Source organism: Tyto alba, unplaced genomic scaffold (genome assembly GCF_018691265.1).
Source record: "Tyto alba isolate M040663 unplaced genomic scaffold, T.alba_DEE_v4.0 Super-Scaffold_21, whole genome shotgun sequence".
Classification (NCBI taxonomy): domain Eukaryota; kingdom Metazoa; phylum Chordata; class Aves; order Strigiformes; family Tytonidae; genus Tyto; species Tyto alba.
In genome coordinates, this window is record NW_024881295.1 from 21,663,872 (window position 1) to 21,688,060 (window position 24,189).

Sequence of the window (24,189 nt, forward strand, 5' to 3'; positions counted from 1 at the left end):
CATCCTTGTGCGGCTTCTCATGTAAGCAGCAGCACATTGGGCCGGTGAAGCAGGTCAGGGGCTGAAGGTGAAACTTGGGAGAGCAGATGAAATCCGTCCGTGTCTGAATGAGCCTGCCAGTCTCATTCTCTGCCCGTACCCCACTCCCCAACACATGCAAAGACCGACCGGCGCAGTGGCTGGTGCTGGCCTAGAGCACTGTACTTCATCAGGGTCACGGGTGAGCAGGGAGGAAACAGGGCGGTTTGTAATTGGCACTGTCGAAAAATATTAAAAAATAGCCTTTTTCAGCAAGTACGTAGCATGAGTATTGGGAGATTTGCGACTGTGGTAAATTGATTTGCTTAATAAAAGGAGAAAATTGGTACTTGGCGTTCTTTTAACTACCTGACACATCAGAATTGGGTTTCTTAATTATTCTTCATGATGATGGTATACAAAATGTTACAAATTTGTGTATCAAAGGAATCAGCACAAATACGGATTGAAATGCAGACTGGTAAAATGGCAATTTTAATAAACCCAGGTTTAACATCATAGCCTTTCAGATGAAAGTCAAATGCCTTGCACACAAATAGAAAACTGCTGGCTAAATTTCCAGAATGAAGAGCTAATTTAGTGAAACTAGTGGACTTTTGTTAGACAGCTGCTTTGTAGTAGGTTTGCCAGTTAAATCTCTAGCATGTATTGGAAGAACTTTATAAAAAGTTACCTAAATCTTGTATGAAGCAATTAGAGTAAGGAATTGAGTTCTTCTGAAGAAAGTGAAATATTTAATAGTTCCTGTACTTACACATTTTATTGTAAAAGTGAAACAGGAACAGAAATCAGCCCACACTGGTTTAGTTAAACATACAAGTGCTGAGTTATGTACTGATGTTAAATTCTTTGTGTTAAACAGTGCCTCGGATTTTCTTTAAGGCCCTAAAATCATGCCTCCTCAAATGGCAGCTGTAGGTCTAGAATCTATCTCAGTGTGGACTCAGGTGACTATTCTACTGTAGGCTTTGCATGATGATTTCCATGTCCGAAATGATTAATTCAACCTAACATAGTTTCAGTTATTTTCTTGGTTTGGTGGTAATGGCTGTGTTAATTTTCTTGAAGCAAGAAGTTTATGCTTAGCATTTTAGAGTTTTGCTTGGATGATAAACAAGCCTCAGTGCTAATAAGACATTCTGTTTTCTGCACCCAGGAAAGGTTTCTACTTTAAAATGTTTATATGGATCTCTTCCATTTCAGTCTCATCTACTCACTGTTGAATCCCAAGTTTTGAAGTTGACTCTGTCCTTTTTATTCTTTTGAGAAAACTATTAGCTGTTTAACTCTTTAAGTTACTGGTTCTGAGCTCTTTCTTCAACCAGAAGTCTAAGTATGCTACTGTCTTAGAATCGTTCCGCAGTGTGCTGGCGTGTATGTGTGTGTATGTAATACTGCTCAATGTCACCAATTAATACTCCACATCAATAAATGTTTACTTTAATCCATTCTATAACAATTAATTGATTTTCTGTAAGGTTAAAGCAAATTCCTTATAAGATTGAAAGAAAAAGGTTCTTGGCCTTGGTTGAAAAAAATAAATCATCGGAATAACAGGTAAAAGGTTACTTCGGTGATAAATGAGAATTAGCTTCTCGTTACTCACACATTATTGACAGGAAAGTATTACAACATCCTTTCAAAGTATTTGTCCTTACAAAGCTGTCTTTGAAGTTGTTTGATAAATTTTAAGTTGTGCAAGCATAATCAGATCTTTTTTTTTTTTTTTTTCCCCAGTCGGTGTTATCCGCTGTCCAATTTGTGGTCAGGAATGTGCAGAGAGACACATCATAGATAACTTTTTTGTGAAGGATACCACAGAGGTTCCCAGTAGCACAGTAGAAAAATCAAATCAGGTAAGTTCATTAACATGTAATCAAGTTAACACCTTCTGGATGTGTATGCATATCCTTAGCTTCTTGCTGTGTGGCCTTTTTGCTGTTCATATGCAGAAAAAGACTTCAAGTACTTACTCATCACAAAGGGTAGCTACTGCAGAAAATCTGTTAAAATTGATTAAAATGCATGTGAATAGGGTTATCTTATTCTGAACTTTTTAACTGTTGGTATAAAATTACATTGTGATAGCAAAAGATAAAAGTAAGGAATAGACGTTAGAATGGGAATTTCTACGCTTCTGTCGTGGTTTGAGCCTCGTCGGTAGCCCAACACCACGCAGCTGCTCACTCCTTCCTTCTCCTCCAGCAATGAGAAGGGACAGAGAGCCAGGCTTGGGGTTCGAGATAGGACCGGGAGGGGCAGATCACCCTTCATGGGGAGGGCAAAAGGCAGACTTGTTAGAGGAAGGAAAAAAGAACATAGATTTATTACAGACACTAACAAAAACACTTAAGAGAGTGGGACAGTGAGAAGCATTGCCCCATCTTGAGAACACCTTCCCCCCACCCCTCCCTTCTCCCCGGGCTCAGCTCTGCTCCCGATATCTCTACCTCCTCCCCCAGTGGCGCAGGGGCAGGGAATGGGGGGTGCAGGCAGCGCTGCCGCTTCTGCCATTGCGGTGGGGGGAGCTTCTGGAACTTCTCCCCTCTGCTCCAGTGTGGTCCCCCTCTCACAGGAGACAGTCCTCCACAAACTTTCTCCAACATGAATTCCTCCACGGGCCGCAGCGTTCCCCCCACTGCTTCAGCGTGGGTCACCAACTTTCTCCGACTGGATTCCCTCCCACGGCTGCAGCCCTTCCCGAGCTGCTCCGGCGTGGGACTCCCCCGCATGCTGCAATCCTCCCAGTGCTGAATTACAGCAGCGGGGATGCCTTTTCCCACAAGACCCCGGCCTTCTTTGGGCACAGCACCTTGATCATTCAGGCGAAACACCTCCCAGTCCATAAATCAATGTCTGCTCCACCGTAGATCTTCGTGCGTGGCAGGGGGGGCCACCCTGCCGTCTCCCCACAGGATACAGGGGGGTCTCTGCTCCGGCACACCTCCCCCCTCCTTTCTTCCTCCGTTCCTCCACTGACCTTGGTGTTCATGCAGCTGCCCCAACTCCTCCTCACAAGTCCCACTGCCTGTCACCACGTCCCTTCTTAAATACGTTATCGCAGAGGCGCAGCTGATGGGCTCAATTTCCCAAACAGAAGTGGAGCTGACTTGGAGCTGCGGGAGCTTCGAGAAACTTCTCACAGGGGGCCGCCCGATAGCCCCCTCCCCTGCCACCAAAAAATCCCACCACTCACTCAACCCAGGACAGGGCACCTGAAGCACCCTTTGAAACAGAGACTTTAATAACACTGCATCAAGATACCTCAGTTCTATAGTTAAATCAACTTTATTTTTCTTATCTCAGCACTGACAAAACATGGTGCTAAATAGCTGGAGTACCTTTACTGAGCAAAGAAGTTCAAATTGGGGAAGATAGTATGTTGTAAGGTTTTCTTGTTTGTTTTCCTTATGTAGGCTGCCTCTTTCTTTTGCAATCTAATAGTAGCCATCAGATAAAATCAAAACCTGCTTATCTGGAAGAGTAATAATACTGGTGTTTTGTTTTTTTTTTTTTTCTTCATGGTGTTTTTTTCAGGAGCAAAGCACTAGTGTAGAAGCAGTACCAAGTGGTTAATCACATCTGTGGAGGACCACAGTTTAGCAATCCCTGGTATCAAAATATTGCGTGTCTTCATTTTTAGCTAATAAGCGTCTCTCAAGTATCTCTTTACTCAAACTTGTTATTAAACTCCAGGAACTTACTGTAAATAATTCAACCTCTTTATATGTTACTGCATTTGTCGTAATAACAGTACAAAAAGGTTACTTTGTCAATTTGGCTTTAATTTTAAACTCATCCACTAACATTTGGATGGTGGTCTCCTTTATTTTGAAAATGCTTCTTTTTTGCTTTCCCATTTTGGGGACCTGTTTCATTGGCTCTTGATGCATTTGTTTTGGAGGCAGCTTCTCAGAGGTCTTCTGTCGTGTAGACTGTTTCAAAGCATCATTGGAATTTGTGCTTACATATGTGAATGGTTATGTCTCTCAAGAACAGATAAAAGTACCCAGCCAGGTTTGTGATACCAGCTCCCTGACTACTAAAGGCGTAAATGTTGCCATCATCTCTGTGGAAGAGGCGTTAATTTACGTTTCAAAAAACATTAAACTGTCTTCAGTTTATAAGGAATTTTGCAACTGTATATCTGAGAAATGATAGACCTTACGAGAAACTGACATTTCTTTGTGAGTCTCTGGAAATATAAACAGTGTGTCAGTGTTCTCTTAATGTAGGATAGTTTGAAGTTTGCTTTTTTTGTGTATGTGTGGGGATTTCCAACCCCTCCCTGCCCCAGTGTTGTTGGGAAACATCTGAGTTTTGGAGGTGGTTGTGAGGTTTACATAAAGTCTTTCAATACTCCACCAGTAAGCTTGAAAAAATGAGTAGTCCCTGTTGCATTGAAAATTTGATCATGCTAACTTTTGTAGTGGCTTTAATTAGAAAGAGAAGCAAGATAACAAATAACTTTGTAATTTAGAAGTAGTCCTGAATTATTTTTTTGAGGGGGGCCTGTACCATAATCTCTGCTTAGCTGTATAAGAAGTTCTCTAAGATACTGCTTTGGGAGTGGTGATAGAAGTAGCATTCTTTTTCCTGGGTTTAGTGACAAAGTTTTGTGGTTTTTGTTGTTGTTGTTGTTTTTGGTTTTTTTTTTTTTTTTTTTTTTGTTTGGTTGGTTTTTTTCCCCCTCTTCCTCTCTTTACCCCCCAAGTATTTTTCAGCTTTCTGTGAAAGTTAGGTGGGGAATTGAGGATTTTGAGACTTGGATAAGGAACTGAAAATTCAAGAAGAGGTGTTCGTATTCTTGAGGTTGGTCATAATCGTGCAAAATTGGGTGTACTTTGATGGGTGATAGTGTATCAAATGTTGGAGTATACATCAAACTTGGCGATGTCAAGGTAAGTCAGACACTTCCTTGGAATTGAGGGAGATGTCTTTTGTTTACCTTCTGATCTTGATCTGCTGGAGAGAGATACAGAGAAATTCTATGTATTTCAGCAGCTAGTTTGGAATCATCCACTGTTGAGTGGTGTAAGCAGGTTTCAGGGAGGTTCTTCAAAGCATTTGTTTTGCTTTAAGTTCCCTACTCAGATTTCTATCCTACTCTTCCATTCCATATTTGTTTCTCTCTCTCCTGAACAAAAACCATCAGGCTTGCAGTTCAGAAAGCATGTCCGTTCCTCAACTAAGTTCCCTGGCTGAATTCAACATATTTTCTGCAGCAGTTGAAGGCAAACCAGCAGACTTTGCTGAACTGGCAGAGTAGGACATTCACGTGCTTTTCTGCTGACTTTTTTTTTTTTTTAATGGAGCTAGATGTTTTGTTAGATGCCTGCTAAGTGAGCATCTTGGAAATTAATAAAGTGCAGTTCTGTTTTGTTTGAATATATTTTGGTATGACAAGGAAGCTTTTTGGGATATTCCTTTGTACTTTGACATTAAAACCATAAAAAAAAAAGTTACACCATTCTATAAAGCTGTCTTGTGGAACAGCAAAGTTAACTTGATAATAGTTAAACAGATCAGTGTCCTGTTCAAGGGGGAATACTGTGAGGTTGAAGGATGATATATCCTTCTAATCAGCCTGTCTTGTTTTGTCTTTGAAGAAGCAAAGAGAAAAGAAAGAAAAGTTGCCAGTAGCAAGACAGGCAACAGACTGGAGGAATTTAAGTGGAAAAGATACTGAGACTTGCAGGAAATACTGGATCAGAGATCATCCAAATTCTGTCAAACACTTTGGCTATTTTATACAACGTTTCTACTGAAATATTTCGTTTGGCTTGGATAGTTTGGCAGCTTTAGCAGGATGTTTAGTAACTTAGAATTAGAGTCAAGCCATGGATTCTGTGCAAGTGATGTTTTGACTTAGAACCACTGGTCCCTCTCTGTGACTAGCCTGTATATAGGTGTTGTCAGGAAGGGCTCTCCAAGAAACTGCCCAGGCAGCCATGGATCAGGTTAGGAAGGCCAAAGCCCTGATATAATTAAATCTGGCCAGGGATGTCAAGGGCAACAAGAAAAGCTTCCACGGGTATGCCAGGGGTAAAAGGAAGGCTAGGGAAAATGAGGGCCCTTTCTGGAAGGAAACAGGAGACCTGTTTACCTGGGATATGCAGAAGGCTGTGGTACTCAATGACTTGTTTGCCCGAGTCTTCACCGACAAGGGCAATAGCCACAGCGCCCAAGATGCACAAGACAAAAGTGTGGACCAGGAGAATGAAGGACTGCTCGTTGTAGCAGATGATCAGGTTTTAGACCATCTAAGGACCATGAAGGTGCACAAGTCCATGGGACCTGATGAGATGCATCCACAGGTCCTGAGGGAACTGCCAGATGAAGTGACCTAGCCACTGTCCATCATAATTGAGAAGTCATGGTGGCCCAGTGAAGTTCGCGCTGCCTGGAAAAGGGGAAACATAACCCCTCATTTTTAGTAAAGGCAAAAAGAAAGACCTGAGGAACTAGAGGCCAGTCAGTCTCACCTTTGTGCCTGGCAAGATCATGGATTGGATCCTCCTGGAAACCAGGCTAGGACATGTGGAAAATACAGAGGTGATTGGTGACAGCCAACACGGCTTCTCTAAGGGCACATCATGCCTGACTAATTTAGTGGCCTCCTGCAACAGGGTTACAGCATAAGGGGGAAGCAACAAACGTCATCTACCTGGACTTGTGCAAAGCTTTTGATACTGTCCCACATAACATCCTTGTCTCTGAATTGGAGATACGTGGATTTGACAGATAGACAACTCAGTGGATAAGGAATTGGCTGGATGGTCTCACTCAGGGAGAGTTGTGGTCAATGGCTCCATGTGTAGGTGGAGAGCAGTGACGAGGGGTGTTTCTCAGGGGTCAGTGTTGGGGCCAGTACTGTTTCACATCTCTGTTGGTGACACAAGACAGTGGGCTTGAGTGCCCCCTTAGCAAGTTTGCTGATGACACCAGTCGGTGTGGTGTGGTGGACACATTGGAGGGAAGAGATGCCATCTAGAGGGACCGTGACAGGCTTGAGAGATGGGCCTGTGCAAACTTCAAGATGTTCAACAAAGCCAAATGCAAGGTCCTGCCCACGTGTGGAGGCAATCCCCAGCACTAATAGGCTAGGTGAGGAGTGGATTGAGAGCAGCCCTGCGGAGAAGGACTTGGGAGTAGTAATGGATGGAAAACTGTGAGCCAGCAAGGTGTGCTCACTGCCCAGAAAGCCAACCGTGTCCTGGGCTGCAGCAAGTGTGGGCAGCAGGGCGAGGGGGGGGATTCTCCTCCTCTCTTCTGCTCTCCTGAGACCCCGCCTGGAGTACTGTCTCCAGCTCTGGGGCCCCCAGTATAAGAAGGACATGGACGTGCTCAAGCGGGTCAAGAGGAGGACCACAAAGTTGATCGAGGGGCTGGAGCACCTTCTTTGTGAGGCCGGGCTGAGAGTGTTGGGGTTGTTCAGCCTAGGAAAGAGAAGGCTCCAGGGAGACCTTATAGCGGCCTTCCAGTGCTTAAAGGGGGGACAGGAAAGGTGGGGAGGGACTCTGGATCAGGGGGTGTAGTGGTAGGATGAGGAGTAACGGTTTCAAACTGAAAGAGGGTAGATTTGCATTAGATATAAGGAAGAAATTCTTCACTGTGAGGGCAGTGAGACACTGGCCCCGGGTGCCCAGAGCAGCTGTGGGTACCCCCTCCCTGGAAGGGTTCAAGGCCAGGTTGGACGGGGCTGGGAGCCCCCTGGGCTGGGGGAAGGGGGCCCTGCCCGGGGCAGGGGGGGTGGCACTGGGTGATCTTTAAGGTCCCTTCCACCCCAAACCATTCTGTGATTCTATGAACCTACACTGATGACTTCCAGGAAGATCACAACTGCATTTCCCATTAGTCTCTTTTATTATGGAAAGATTCCTATGATAATAGCCAGCACAAAAGCCGTAATGTTCTCTTTAATGCTATCCAGGAAAGCCCTTGTGGAACATATACTAGGCAGTTTAGCACTTCCTTTATGCTTACTTCTTTTCCCCTGAAGTTTTCAGTAGCAATTGCTAGAAAGCACAGCTATATAAGTAGGGTACTGAACTGCCAAAATCAGGCTCAGGTAAGGTAAACATGGCTTTAGATAGATGGATGGCACTTCGATGGATTCAAGTTATTTTCTCACCCCATAATGTCAGGCTCCAGGATATGCCATTCACTCCTACAGTTTTAATGCAATATACTAAAAACTGTTTTAGCATTATTACCATTTTAAATCTGAAACAAGCAAACATTGAATTTGAAAGTATTTTTTTGGGATTTTTTTTTTTTTTTTTTGCAGTCTCTCTTGAAGTAAATAAGTCATAGAATCATAGAATGGTTTGGGTTGGAAGGGAAGTTCCCTGGGTCTTCCTTTTTCCCCTTTTTAAAAATGGGTGTTGTATTTCCCCTTTTCCAGTCAGCAGGAACTTCACCGGACTGCCATGACTTCTCAAATATGATGAATAGTGGCTTAGCCACTAAATCTGGCAGTTCCCTCAGGACCCGTGGCTGCATCTCATCAGGTCCCATGGACTTGTGCGCCTTCATGTTCCTTAGATGGTCTCAAACATGATCTTCCCCTATAGGTGGTGGTTCTGGCAACTAGGACATAAATACTTCGAAACAGTAGATCCTTTACAATATTTTTCACATTAGAATTTATTAAGTCTTGGCAAAATTATTGGATGTTAAAGAGAAGTTTGAAAATAAAAATTAATTATATTTGATTCATAAGACCTAGCGGAAAGGGACTTCAAATGTGAGAGATGTTACTGAAGCAAATGCCAGATTTGCATAAGACTCTAAAGGGTAGACAAGTGAGGGAAATTAAGGAACTTAACAGAAGCAAATTGTTTAACATGTGTACAAAGCCGTGAAAGTAAAAAAGAGAAGTGTGAGATTGATGCAGAAGAGAAAATCATAGTAATAACATTGATGTTGCTGCTGATACAGAGCCTGTAGTGCATTTCAGTGTCGGTTCTAATTCTCCTAGCTTCTGTGTCCAAAAGAGAACATGCGTAAAAATATTTTTGATGGTAAGAATACTTTCTCTATCTTCACCAGTTACTGACGTGAGAGTTTTAAGTGTAGTAGGAATTGAAGAAGTATTGGACTTTATGTGAGGTACTGAGAGTGTAGTAACAAAGCAAGGTACGAGTTTCCATCTGCTACTGTATCTGGATACTAAGACAGGCAGTCTGACTGGCGTAACAGAGTGATTAATGACAATTTACAACAGTAAGTTTCTCTAGTTTTGTATGGTGCCAGGGTAGCTACTGTGTATTCTTCCAGAGAAGAACTAGCATGCTAAATAGCTTATCAAAGCTGTAGCCATGGCCAAAATATCTTTGAAAGCCACAGGTTTAGGGCAGTGGGTAATAGGCTCAAGAAGAGTCAGAGTATGATTTTGTTGTGCTTCCAAGAGAGGCAGCTGCTGATGGGATGTTGGGGAAAGGAGGATGTGTTGATTTAGGGTTCATGCGTTTTGAGATCCCAGCGTGTGGTTCATATTTAGAGTTACATACAGGCGAGAATGTCCTAAAAGACAGGTGCTGTCTTTGGTGATTTTGTGTGTGCCGGGCGATAGTTATGTGACTTTTGGTGTCAGTGTTTTTTTGGATACAATAGGGAGAATTGCATCTAATTTACACTGGTGAGGTTTGGAGCATTAGTTCACTGGACTACTTTGCTCTCTTCCTTTGAAACTTGGAAACCTTTGCTTGCACATTTAATCTCTTTAATACTCAAAAGTACATTTAAGTGGAAGAGTGGTTACTTACTGCCGTAGTTGAAGAGACAACTCTGTTACTTCAACTCTTGCATGTAAATATGTTTTTAAGTAAATATACAAGCTTTTACAACAGAAAAAGTAGTACTTACCTGCAGCATGCTGAGTAATTTCAGCTTTGATTAAATTTGAATGAAGGCTGAATGAACACTTCCCGGGGTTATAAATACTAAACCCAGTAACTGAATTAAATATAATTACAAGGAAAACTCAATTAAAAAGAAATATCTGTCTAACCATAATAAAGGCTTACAGGTTAACTAGGGAGAGTTTTCTTTGAAATCACTGAAGCACGGCTTGTATGAGTCACAAAAATAAAAGTGAAGTTAAGTTTTAGGTTTTGTAAGAGTATAGCAAATATTTGCATTATTTGTACTTCCATGTACTTTAGCTATATGACTTATCCTAATAATTAGGAGTACTAGCAAAATCCAATCTATGTCTGAAAATGCATATTTCAAATAAGAAGTAGGTAGAAGCAAATCTAATTTCTACCTAGATAGCATAGCTATTTTGACAGTATGATTTACGATGCCTGCGAAAAATGTTAGAAATATGTCTCTCTTGCACTTGGTGGCTTTGAAAAGTATAAAGTTGGAATATATAGTTTGGGGACTACGAAGGAGTTTCAGTTCATTTGGCAGCACCTGATTATTGGTTACTGAATCACAATCTTCATCTCAGTCCAACTACAGCCGGTCAAACCAGCTGAAAAAAACCTTAAAGCATGTTAAAAAAAGGAAATAGGCAAAGATCTTGGAATCTGGGAGGAATTAATAATTTCAGAAATCCTTTCAATTTACTTAAATGCTCTGGTACGTAGCAAATTTATCTACCTAAGTTTGCTAAAGGTGACCTGGAAAGGCTGTTGTGATTGTTTTCTTTTTGTTTTGTTTTGTTTTTTTTTTTTTTCTTTTTTTCTTCTGCTCTGTTTTTGTGGTTTGTGTTTTTTTTGTTTGTTTGTTTGTTTTTAAATTGAGTTCCTACCTTTTGGGGGTTTTTTTGGTTGGTTGGTTGGGGTTTTTTTGTATTTTGTTTTGTTGGTTTTTTTTTTTTTTTTCCCCCTACAGTTTTTAAAGAATCCCTGAAAGACTTTTTTGTTGTTTTTTTCCTTTGCTTCTTTTGTTTTCACTGTTGGGTTTTTTACACTAGAAAAACAAAAACCCAGTCTCTTATTCTCCACTCTAGCTTGCAAAAACACCTCTGGGTATCTCGGGCATAGCACGATGGTACCTGTCTGTCAACAAGGCTGATTTTAAAACTTCTTTCTTGTCTTGCAGTAGTTCACTGCCCAGTCAGCAGTGCTGATGTAACTGGTTTTTGGGCTACAGTGATGCAATCAATCTGGTTTTACACCAGTCGTGCAGAGAGTTGCACTGGCACACCTGAGGAGGAGACAACTGGCAAAGGAAAAAGGATTTTCTTTCATGGGAGTTTCTGCCAGAGAAAATGTAACATTGCAGTCATTGCCTCAGTGATACTCGTTCTAATTTTTTTTTCAATAAGCTGTGCTGAGTCCTTAAGAATACTACCTTTTTTTTTTTTTTTTCCCAAAATGCCATTGTAATTAAGGGTTAAGAGCAAGTAAAATTTTTCAAGTTCATGATTATAATTTACTTCCATTTTCTTGACTTCTTTATGATGTCCTGACTTTGATATTTCGCTGTACTCAACTAGTCTGGATAGGACTAGAATCTTTATTGTTAAGAGGGGGAAGAAAAAAAAAAAAAGCAGAAGATAAAAAAATTTCAGGAAGATTTTTAAAAATAAAACTTTCAGGCCTCCTTTTTGTAAAGAAATAGGGAAAAGGGCACGAGCCCAATTCTTCTCCTTTGCAGGTTTAATGCAAAGGAACTGCTTCAAACTTCTGGTGACAACAGGAGGGATCAACAACCCTTGTGTTGTAACTTCATTTCTCAGAAGATACTTGCTTTGAGGCAACATGATCCAGAAGAATAAGCACAGCATTGGGAATCTGGAACTCTAATGTTCAAATTCCAGTTCTGTCAAAAACTTGCAATGTGGCCTAAGGCAAGTTTTGTGCTAATTTTCCTCTTTTTCTTGAAGGGGAAACTGGGGCATAGTTCTGCATATATATTATCTGTCTGCATAGGATGTAAATATTTTCTTCCTCTTTAACTTCATCTATATTTATCTTCTGTGGGCGCAGAAGTTGGATTTTTTTTTTTTTTTAATCAAACTGAAGGCTAAACTAAAATCTAAACTTTTCTCCTTGTTGCTCCTGCCAGCAGAATTCTATCACTGTGATATGTAGGATATAGGAATCTTCAGACATCTTGAGGCTTTTGTTTGCAGCAGTGCTGAACATTGATAGGAGTGGATAGTAGTACCTAAACAAGTATCTGCATAAGCATGTTCGCTATTTTTACTGCCAAAAGCCCCCTGAAGGTCTGACTAGAGAGACACTGTAAAGGAGGAGTTAAAATTGAAATAACGTTATGAACATGTGAAGTGTTGTTGTCCATCATTCATAGTTTTCAACGTGTTGTTCAAACTGTGGCTATGTAGGAATTTTGTCTTGTGTTTATTGACTCTGCACAGGAGGTTTTGGTCTGCCATCAGGTTTGTGTTCCTTAATTAAATTTTTTTTTCTAGATCTCTTGGGTATAGTCCAAAGAGCCCCAAGAACTAAACAGGCCACGGTTTAAAAATTGGCATGCATGGCTTGCAAATCTGTTCTAGGGTAGTTTTACTGATAAGCTTAACTTGGAATGCTATCTTTAAGTGGTGATGCAGAGATTCTTGAGAGGTGCCCTGCTTTTCAATACTGTGGGTACTTCCTGAAACTCTTAAGCAGGTGAACGGAAACTAAAACGAAGCTTCTGTGTGAACTGAGGGAAGGTTCTAAAATCAGAGCAATGCTGGTAGTGTTCTGTCTTTAGTAGATATTTCACAAGAGCATACTGTGTATAGTAAACATTATATGGCTTCTAAGGGTGAAGTTTTGGACAGAAAGTAATGGTTTGACTTTTATAATGTCAGACAAAGGTTTTAGAGTAACACTGAGAAAATGACAACTTTCCTTGAAAAGTCACAGTCAATTACTTTTATGCAGTTATTTATAGTGTTCCTGTACCTCAGGCAGTTTTCTGTTCTCATTTCACTGTTTTCAGAAAACTGTAAAAGTGCACTGATGATATATGAACAATAGCTTGTATGTATATTCCATATTTATTTTAACAGCTACCTTTTCTTCCTCATGTCAGGTCTGCACAAGCTGTGAAGACAATGCAGAAGCTAATGGGTTTTGTGTGGAATGTGTAGAATGGTTGTGTAAGACCTGCATCAGAGCTCACCAGAGGGTTAAATTCACGAAGGATCATACTGTAAGACAGAAAGAGGAAGTATCTCCAGGTAAGACATTCGATTTATAATTTCACAAAGAATGTATGCTTGCATTAGACCACCATATTTCATTTTAAAGTGATAAATTTCAAAAAACTGTTTTCCTTAATCCTAGTAAATATAAGAGGACAGATTCATTATGGTATAACCTTTTGGTGCGTATGAATTGGTGGAACCAAGTTATAAATGATTATGTTTTAATAGTTTGCTGCCTCCCAGTCACTTCAGTTTTGTTCTTGAAGGCTGCAACCGTCTGAATTAATTCTGGTATTTTTCTGGCTGCTCTCCATCTAAGTGGACCTCTTAAGTGATCTGGCTAACAAAAAAGAAAACTTTCTTTTAAGCAGTAGATGCATTAGAAGGTAGCTACTGAGAAGGGACACTTTGTCATGGCTGAGGGTATGACACCTGTTTTTCTGTCTGATATGCTGCATAGTGGTAAGAAACCCTGCAGATTGTTTTTTCATACAATTTTTATGCAACATGTTTTAAACTAATAAATAGGCATAGATTTTATCTTTCACCTGGAATGATTGCCAATTATTGTCTAGACTTCAGAGATCAGCTGCAGAAAATGCTTCTTTATGCATTTAGCTCCTCTGGTTTTTCTAGAGGTCTACCAAATGGTTCATCTGAACTTTATTGTTTTATACTGCAGCAAAAGGAGCACTAATAGATTATATCCTTTTCAGGGCTCTGGTAGTAAAGCATGCTCTGTTAGCAATAAAGCGTGCCACAATGCACTTTAAGTATATTTTATGTTTGAAATGTTTTGCCTTGGAAATTAAAGGGAAGTATGTTATGAATCAGTAGTTGCTATGACCCTGACTGGGAGCCCAGGGAGTTGCAAAGGTTCTGTGATCCCCTCAGGTTAAATTAAGGTGAAGCCACACCAAAGGACTGGCTAAAATGTTTTACTTGCGGTAGAAACAACTTAAACTTGGAAAAGGGTAGTTATCAATGTGGTCTCTTGCTGATAAATCTATAAGAAAGAAAAGAAAAAGAAAGGACAGAAAGAGAGTCTGGTTCACCACTTCAAGTTCCAGCGTAGGTCTCAGGTGGGGTTATCGTGGGTGCTGGGGGCACACATAGCAAAGTTGTCTGTCACCTTTTAAGTTCATCTTTTCAGCTGATTAGCCTACTAAACAGAGAGAGGCAGACCTGGTGCTAGGTGTTTATGTCTCTCATCAGTCTTTTCCCCACCTTTCTTTGAGGCTTATCTAAGGAATTTAGCACTACAGCATCAAGAAAGTGGAGCCCTGAATCCTTCCAGCGTCCTTGGGCAGCATTCCTTAGACTAACCACAAAGGCCACAACTTGTCTTTGAGGCTTTCCGTGTCAATGTTTGAGGCATTAATTCCTAAAGAATGTTTGAGGCATTAATTCCTTCAGTTCCTTACAGTAGCATCTATGATAATGTCACTGAAATTGGGAGTGAAAACTCTTTAATGCCAGGTTTAGCATTAACAAGCAGGCATTACTTTATTCAGCCGGGGACGTGAGGGAGCTTGTATCACTCTGTTACGTATGTATGCATCCGATTTCCCAGAATGATCATACATATTCATGTTCTTTCCTAGAACTCATCACACTTACATAGTTACTATGCATGCGGTCTGGCTCTCTGAGGCTTCCACGGGGGTTGTTGGTGATCTCTAGCGGTTTCTGCAGGTCTTTGGGAGAGGAACATTTCTTGAACTTTGTCTGCACTTTTGAATTTTTCTTCTTTATATGGTACGGACTTGGCCTTTCTGTAGTTTATCTCTGCACTTTCTTACCTCTTGCTTCGTTTCATCTTGTTTGTCATTTTTTAGAGGCCATAATCTCTAAGGACAGGGGCTTCTGATTAGGAATCTCTCAATTTACGCATTCTTCAGGAGGTGATTATCACACTTGCCTACCTCAAGGACCTTTGTGCAACGGAGGTGTTGCAGGCATTCAGCTGATTGCTTAAATTCTTACGTAGCCCTTAGTGATTCTCCTCAAATTTTATTACCCACTTTCCCAAAATAATTCAGGTTGGAAGGGACGTCAGGAGATCATCTAGTGCAGCCCCCTGCTTAAAGCAGTCAGCTATGTGATCAGATCAAGTTGCTCAGGGCTTTATGCATTTGGGCCTGGAGAACCAACAGGGATGGGCACAGTGTACAATACAGCCTCTCTGAGAAACCTTAGCTGTTCTCACGGTAAAAAAGATTATACTTTTACTCATTGTGAACCTCTTTTGTTTCTGTTTATGCCCATTGTGTCTTGTATTTTAGAAATGACATTGTAGACCAATTATAAATATAATAGGATGCTGACAAACCTTCTACTGGTTCTGAGTTCACTGGACTTGCACGATTTATCTTGTAAATATATAAATTATTTTTATACATTGTGATATATTATTAATATATGTATTACATATTTATTTTCATTCCACCATATCTAGTCCTGTGAATTTTATATATAATGTGGGATTTCACTTCTGTAGTCTTTATTGCTCCAAGGGTGCCTAGTGTGATACTTTGGAGATAAACACTGTATTCTGTATCCCACTTGCAGACCTGCTTAATGAGAAGTGAGTTACGAGTGTACTTTCAGGAGAGGACAAAAGTAGTAGGTGAAAGTGTTGTGACTGTTACACTGAACATGGCTCAGTGGTAGGAATGCTCTCTGCACGTTCAGGTGTCCTCCAAGTCTGCCAGTCAGTTCCAAAGAATTTTGACTGAAGGATACAGAACTGAAAATAACTTCTGCCAGGTTTTGTGAAAATAAGTAAATGAATGGGTATGGCAGAGAGACCTTATTGATCTCCAGTGAAGGGTGGGCTGCAGTGTGGAGCCAGTTTTCATTACAGGCCATATCATCCTCATGAACTCAGTGTCCAACCTAACCCATAAAAAATCGGGCTTTGTCGGTTAAATTGTTTAAAGAACAGATTTCATTTCTATCGTCTGGAGGTGTTTCCTATGCCTTTGGTATTTGCTCACTAGAAACTGAAGTGAGACCTCTCACCCATTTAGAATGGGGTCCTGAAGAGACATTAGTCACTTCTGGTTATTATACTGTGTGTGTTTTAGACTTCTGAATGCCTGTGTCTTGATATCCTCAAATCCCCTTTCACCCATTAACAACAAATTAATCCAGCAATCTCATTTCCATTTAAGGAAGTCATTTGCTGATTGCACTATGTCTTTTGCAACTGCAACAATACTGTCTACTCCTTTTGTAAATAGTTTTGCGGGGCCATACTAAGTTACGGTAAAACAGGTTCTAGACACTTTCCATGACAGAGGGCGTTAGCTCCGTGCTTGATCAAGAGTGAGGCGTTGCAGTTTGAGCTTATAGCTGTTACACGTTTGGTTAGGTGGGCTGATACACACTTTTAGGATCCATGAGGGGTATATGGTAAGGAAAAACAAGAGAATGCAAAGCTTTAATAATTTCATGAGTCTGGACTTGACATCTTCCTTTATTCAACAGAGGCAGTTGGTGTGACCAGTCAGCGACCTGTGTTTTGCCCTTACCACAAAAAGGAGCAGTTGAAGTTGTATTGTGAAACCTGTGACAAGTTGACTTGCCGAGACTGTCAGTTACTAGAGCACAAAGAGCACAGGTATGGGAACAAAGTGTATGTTTTACGCAACTCAGTTAGAGGAAGATAGCTTGAAGTTGGTTGTAGCTCTAGCTGTATGAAATAGTCAGGTGCAAAAAGTGCAGACTAAAATTTTCCGCTCAGAAATGAATCTCACAAATAAACAGACATTGTATCCAGAAGAGTGTGGCTGATGAGCGTATGATAGTTTAGAATAAAACCTTATTCTTCCACTTGTTAATCCAGTGATTTAAGCACAAGACTTGTCTTTACTGTCAAGATATTTGGATAGAATTTGTTGCTATCAGAGAGTCCTTAGAAAGCACAGGGGTTGTGTTATGCAACTGTACACTTATGTGTAATTTCTCCATTTGTCCTTCAACAAGATGATTGTATAATGGAACATTACCAAACAATTTCAGAACAGAACAAATGGGCATTTTTTTCTGTGAAGAGGCCTTTAAAAAGAAGAGTAAACCTAAAGTTTGGCTATACTGTACTTTGACAACACTGTTTATAACACTCAGATCTTTGGGTTGCTGTTCTTTGGTCATCTCCTACTGGCCACAGAAGCTAAAAAGCAGGATTAGATACAACTTCTGAGTACAAGACAATAATCTTGCTGGCTAATGCATACCTAGTGGGCTGGGACAGAGGTGCTCTTAACTAATTATTATGCTCACTATACCTGATGCAACCACCCAAAGAACTTGCTTGCCTGACCGGGTGGACATCAGTAGGTGGAGAAGCGTTGGCCACTGTTGATCCTTGGTACAGGCTAAACTTTGTTCTTGCAAGTTGCGGTCTTCCTCTTCAGTTCTTCTTTTCTTAGGATTTCTATCCCTTTCAGAATGTGCCACCTCTTTTTTTTCCTCAAATTGTTGATGATTTCAGTTCCCTGTTTTAAAATGTTGCTGACCTACTGACTCAGCAATCTCTCTTCTTCTGTTTTCACATCTGTATCTTGCATGAAGTAATAGCTTACATGCACTTTCACTTACAAAGTGATGATTACAGCGCGTTCATTTTTCTTTTGCTAAAATTTGGCCATGGTCACACAATGTCCCTTCATAAATTCTCAAAATTTACAGGAAATGCACTATAAATTCAAATATACTATAAATAAAACATATCGGCATTTGCTGACATACGCTTCCATGAGGACGGTTAAATTTTAAATTTGAGCAGCATCTTTCTTCAATTAAAGAAGTCCTTTGTAAGGCACTCTGCTTTTTAGCAAGTATATCGCACCTTTTGCATGTGTACTCACTGTTTATTTACTACAGGTACCAGTTTATAGAAGAAGCTTTTCAGAACCAGAAAGTGATCATTGAGACACTAATCACCAAATTGATGGAGAAGACTAAATATATAAAATATACAGGGAAGCAGATCCAAAACAGGTAAGTATCAGATTTTGAAATTAGAACTGACACAGGGGGCAACTTTATATCCACTGTAATTGCTTGAAATGTTTAGATCGGTGCATTTTCTACCACTCTCCTTTTATCCTTCCAGAAAGAGAAATTCAGAAATCTTCAGTTTGCCATAGTGACTGTTGCCTGTTTAATGTGCTTGGTTGGGTTAAGTAACTCTTCTGCTCAGCCTGTGGACTTAATGGGCAGCAACAAAACAACTTATGCAATAAGGACTGTAGAAAGCAGTCTTACTTTCTTCCCCACCACCAGTGCGCTTAATTTCTTAGTGTAGATCCCTCTTAGAAAGTGAAAGGTTATGACTCATGTTTTCATAATGCTTGTGACACATATTTGAAGATTTATGTAATACTTTTATGCTTGGGGCTTTATTCACTCGGTACTACAAACCTAGGAGAAAATAAATCTGTAAAATTTGTGCTGCAGTAGGTCTTTGTAACTGCTCCTTCAGCATTGTTCTAAGGCAGTACCCAGGAAGATTCAACAGTCCGGGGGGTTGAGTGCAACTTGAACTCTTCCTGTCTTTGAGGATGGTAGAGATGGGAAAAAGCCATCTCTTGTTTTGCTGCATCTAAGTGGGGATTCTCCCTTGCATCTTAGCAGTAATGGTTTTCACAATATATGATTATGCTTTGCTGTTATGAGTTTGAGCGCTATTGTTGAAATAGCTAAATTAGAAAAGCTATTTATTGGTTTTGTTTCTGGAGTGCCATTCTACCATAGATGGAAATTAGACTTAAACAGTTTTGATTGCCACGGACTCTTCCAGAAATGTACCGGACAATTACATTTCAATTACAGTGAGCATTTAATTTTTATCAGCGACAGATGTCAGTAATTTACAGACTTATGGCATTAGAATTCGGCAGTAGTTAATTAATTTTATCGTAGGTCACTGTTACTTGCTCTTTCTATTTCTCCCAGTAATTTTCCTGACTATAACTATCTGATGGTACTTGTATTTACTGGTACATATGACCAAGAAATATTGTAGTCTCAGCAACAAAGTAAAGGTTTGGGTTGTTTTGTTTCGTTTTTCTTTTTTTTTAATGCTGTTTGGAGGGTGGGTTTGTGACCTGACGAACATTACTTTCTATACTATCTACTTACAGAATTCTTGAAGTGAATCAGAATCAAAAGCAGGTGGAACAGGACATTAAAGTTGCCATATTTACACTGATGGTAGAAATAAATAAAAAGGGAAAAGCTCTGCTGCATCAGTTGGAGGTAACTTCGTTTCTATCATAAGAAACAAAAATGCCAGTGTTGATACTTTTTTGTGTGGATTCACATTAAAATAAAATCCATTTCTAGCATTAGCCACCTGTGCATGTCTTATCACAATTCCAGAGTGGATAGATGTCCCACACAATAATTGGAGCAAGTGTTGTTGTTGTTTTTTTTTTTTGTCTGGGGGGAGAGGGGAAGATGGTTTGTTTTCTTGGGGGGTGGTGGTTGTTTTGTTTGTAATTATTACCTGCGTTCCCTGCTTTGTGAATCAGGGCTATCACTGAGCCCAGTTTCATTCTCCATGCTTTTGCAAGTCATAGTTCTGTGCATCATGCATGAAAAGTGTTTCCATCCGAATTTTTCATAAATTCAGCAATGCAATAGCAAATAAGAGGAGAGAATTGTCTAGAATGGATACCGAGAAAAATACTACCTCCAATTGTGTTTTAAAAAGTGTGTGTGTGTGTATAGAGAGGCATATATATGTACGTATACATCTGTGTGTGTATATATGACACACACTTTCATATTGAGACACACTTTCATATATATATGTATATTCATACATACATACCATACACACATATATATATGAAAATGTGCCATAAGAGAAAATGAGAAGCAGCAGAGAAAGTCCTGATGTCCTGAATAAATGTATGCTGAATTTTCTGTTTGATAATTGCAGTCAGGGGTCAGGTGTGCTTTTTAGAAGAGCTGAGTGAAACCACTTGATCATTGTGAATTACTAATATGAAAGCTAATGCCTGTTAACTGTAAATTGAACCCTTTGACTGGAACGGCTTTTCCACTTGCAGACTCTGGCAAAAGAGCATCGGATGAAACTTCTGCAGCAACAACAGGAAGTGGCAGGTCTCTCTAAACAGCTGGAACACGTCATGAATTTTTCCAAATGGGCAGTTTCCAGTGGGAGCAGCACAGCACTACTGTACAGCAAACGCTTGGTAAGGTTAGGAAGGAAGCTCTCTCCATTTACTTAGAGACTGTAGTTAAGGCAGGTATGCATGCATGCACTTGCCGGTAATACTAGAGAATTACAATTTTAAATTATTTTCTACTAATTGGAATATTTGTATATAATTTTTCATGGTTTTATCCCAAACATAAATACAGAATATTTTTAATAATTTAGCTTTCTGGTCATGATTCTCTCCTGTTACACTACCGAAGAATTGTTGTAGATCTGCAGAAGTAGGGACAACTCCTTTTTCTCTGGAGTGAAAACCAGGAAGCCGTGAAACACTGGGAAGAATGTTGTGTGTTCTACATCATCTTTGAGGTTCTTTTCAGTACTCGTTACAGCTTCTGAGTTCAGAGAAAGATGGTATTTATATATCATGAAGTCTGATATCCAGCATTTTAATGCAAAAATTAATGCATTACTTTGTTGTGTCAGACTCATCTTCCACTAAAACTCTTCAAAAATTGATAAAAATGAAATTGAGGCTTTTGCTTGTCCATAAAAGCAGTTATGAAGCTAAAAATTTCAGTGCTGTAGTTACACTTAAGATCTGAGTGCATGTGTTATCACTAAGCTGACTGCCCACGATGAACGGAAATCTTAAAAGACTTGAAATAAAAAAAAACGAACAAAAGGTTGACCATGATTTATTTCTCCAGTGGTTACTAGATTGTACCAGGCTGATGACAGAAATCTGCAGCAATGTTAAGATGCTAGATCTTTCTTCCCAATTCCTATAGCAGTATCACAAAGGTTTTGCTTTATTTTCTCATTGCTTAGTTGAAAACCTGCTGGGGGGTTTTGTGGGTTTCGTTTGGTTGGTTTTGGGTTTGTTGTTGTTTTGTTTTGGTTTTGGTTTGGTTTGTTTTTTTTTTCATACCCATTAAAGTGCTGCAGGCTATAGCAGATAATGGAATATTACTTGGTTCTAGCAACTTACTTGGAGTAGTTAAATTTATTTGGCCTGCCCCATACTGCCTCAGCAAGTCATATTTTTTAATTGAGCAGAGGAAAAAGGCATCAAACCGAGACACTTTGTTCGTAATTGCTTAGTATTGCCGCAAAGACTTCTGCTATGTGAGTAAGAAAACAAGTTATGTTGCGGGTTGTTTCTTTCTGTAAAGGAGGATGTGAGAAACAAGGCCACGTATATATAAAAAAAAGTTTTACTGGGGACAAAGTCAGTGGAGCAAAGAATACAGCGCTGGGCGCAATGGCCCACGCTCTGGAGCCAAAAGGGGCTCCCTTTTGTTGTATAGAGGGTTACGTATTCATCTACCCTAATACATATGCATCATTACTCCAAGGATAGGGAGGGAATATTACAATTAATTCCGAGATCTTTAACATATCCCCCCACCCCAAATCCCTCCCGTCACGCCTGTGCAGTGCTCCCTGGAGGTCGTGGGCAGGGCTCTGCAGATGAAGGCTCGGAGTCTTCTTCACCGCGTTCTCTAGCTGACCCTTCCTTCTGCGCCAACTCAGCCCTGTGGTCACCTACACCTTGTCCTTCAGGTCTGGGCCAATTTGCAGCCCCTTTGTCTTTCTGGCTCGGTGGTTTCAGTTCCTCTCTTATCTCAAGGACAAGAGATCCCAGGGATGGCCCATCCTGTTCTTTCTCATTCCATTGCAAAGGAGTTACCGCCCTTTGATATGGACCATCTGGTGAGCATCCCAAGGGGGGGGGGGGGGGGGCTGTTGGGTTGGTCTTTCTTCAGATCAATTCCCCCCCTTTTCTTTTCCCAGTAGTAAATTCTTTTACTTTTCTTAAAATTTGGATTGTTGTACTAATAATAGCTTTAGCCTAACTCAATAAAAGTAATTGTTTAATTACTTTTAGCGAAAGCAAAATTCTTCTGTTATTTATCACAAGGGGTTATGCAGTTGAAGAAAAAAACCATTTAGCCCATAAAGCCTCAGCCAATGAGAAATATTTTTCAAAAGAACAACTGAGCTTTAGGCTCCTGATATTTTTGCTGAAAGTTGGTGTTATTTGGGAGTTAAGTGGCTGATCTGTCTGTGGACATCTGGAAAATCTGTTCCTGAACAGTGATGCATGGGGGAGCAATTGGGACTTCTGCTCTGGTGTATCCAGCCCCTTGACACTAGGAGGGAGGAGTGCCCAGCAGAATTAAATGCAGAGCTGCAGCTAGGAGGCAATGTCTGTCCTCCGGGAAAATAGCACACTAAACAGTTTGCAGGAAGGCATTGGTTTCCCAGCTTAGTTATCTAGTAACAAGCAAAACACTGGTAGCTACCACTGTTACTGACAGGAGGTGACTAGTCTAGTCAAGAGTTTATCTACAATATATGTGCGGGCACAGTAGGAGGAATATATGGAGCAGACTATGACAAGAACTATGGGCAGCTAGTATTGGTGACAGGGCAAAAGACCAGAATGTCTGTATTGTTGTGTACTTGATTCTGGTGGTGTACACAGAAATCCTAGGAAATTTGTATTCAAAAGAGTACTGTGGGTAAAATTGTCCATGGTCATTAAAAAAACCTTCAGTCTTGCGAAATGTTTTCTCTATCCGGTGTAAAACTGATGTTCCTAAAATTGAAAGAGAAAATGTGTAAACTGGAAGCTCTTACAAAACATCTGTAAAAGATAATTAGTATCAATTTAAGCAGGTAAGATGATTTTGCCGAGTATGTCTCTTGAACTTTTCCAGGAAATAATCTATTATTCAAGAAAAATAAGTGCTGAAAAAAAACAACAGTGAATCTGTACTTTGCAAGTAGTTACAGTCACTGAATGTTATGACCAAGTTTGTGGAAGGATGTGTATTTCTACAGGGGAGAATTAAGGTTTTTTTAGGCTGTAGTTGATTGGCTTTTAAAACTACTTTAGGAATAAGAGAAAGATGTTAAGAACATCTCTTTTATTTGTAGCTTTGATGAACTTATCTTTCACCTCAGTTCTCTAAGGGCTTGTTCAGGGGTTTTTTATTGTTGTTTTTTGGGTTTTAGGGATTGCTTGGGGGGGGGGTTGACTTTTTTGTTTCTTTTTTTTTTTTTTGTGGGTTTGTTTTGTTTTTTTAAAGACTTTTTATGCTGTTTGGATACATAGCTCTGGCCACAGAGAAAAAACCTTGTTTTGTTCCTGTTCTAGATTACGTATCGACTACGGTATCTTCTCCGAGCAAGGTGTGATGCTTCACCAGTGACTAACAATACCATCCAGTTTCACTGTGATCCTAGCTTCTGGGCTCAAAATATTTTCAATCTAGGTATGATCAAGTTTTATTAGCCCTTTGGCATCTTGATCTGTTTTGAAAGCAGCTTTCATTTTGTTAAGATAAATAGACTCTGAACTATTCATGTCTTGGTTTACTTTGTTAGACTTATTTCCTTACCCGTAGAAGACATTTGAAGTGTTTTGTATGAGATAAAGTATTATTTATGAATATATATGGTAAAGTATTTACAAACTTACCTTGCTTGAATGGTATGTGTGATGGTAAAAGTAGCAACTTTCAGTTTCCTGAGCAATACATACACCTTCTGTCTTCTGAAACAAAGACCACAATCTATAACCCTACTTCACATCCTAAGAAAGGGTTCCAGAAGTCAGTCTCGTTCTGCACCTTCCAGCCCTTTCTTCTACTTCAATCCCATCTTCTCAGGCTGAAGACCATAGCAGCAGCATATGTTCAGGAACCCTCTGTTTGCTCCCTTGTCACGCTGAACAACAGGCCTCGGAGACCTGAGATGAAGAGAAGGGGCGAATGCCAAAGAAAAACAGGAGAATGGGGAAGAGAACACTACTTTTTGACAG

General features: G+C 40.1%; 1 protein-coding gene across 2 annotated transcripts in view; it reads left to right on the forward strand.

Moving 5' to 3' along the window:
* TRIM24 (tripartite motif containing 24) overlaps nt 1-24,189 on the forward strand; it is a 77,647-nt gene that overhangs the window by 27,018 nt on the left and 26,440 nt on the right. For both annotated transcript variants that reach the window (XR_006165538.1, XM_032996179.2), the window contains exons 2-8: nt 1,777-1,895; nt 13,045-13,192; nt 16,652-16,784; nt 18,050-18,166; nt 19,312-19,426; nt 20,245-20,391; nt 23,524-23,641. Coding sequence is in view for 1 of the 2 variants with exons in the window: in XM_032996179.2 (XP_032852070.2) it covers nt 1,777-1,895; nt 13,045-13,192; nt 16,652-16,784; nt 18,050-18,166; nt 19,312-19,426; nt 20,245-20,391; nt 23,524-23,641 (897 nt within the window). In the remaining variant the exon portion in view is untranslated. The remainder of the gene's footprint in view (nt 1-1,776; nt 1,896-13,044; nt 13,193-16,651; nt 16,785-18,049; nt 18,167-19,311; nt 19,427-20,244; nt 20,392-23,523; nt 23,642-24,189) is intronic.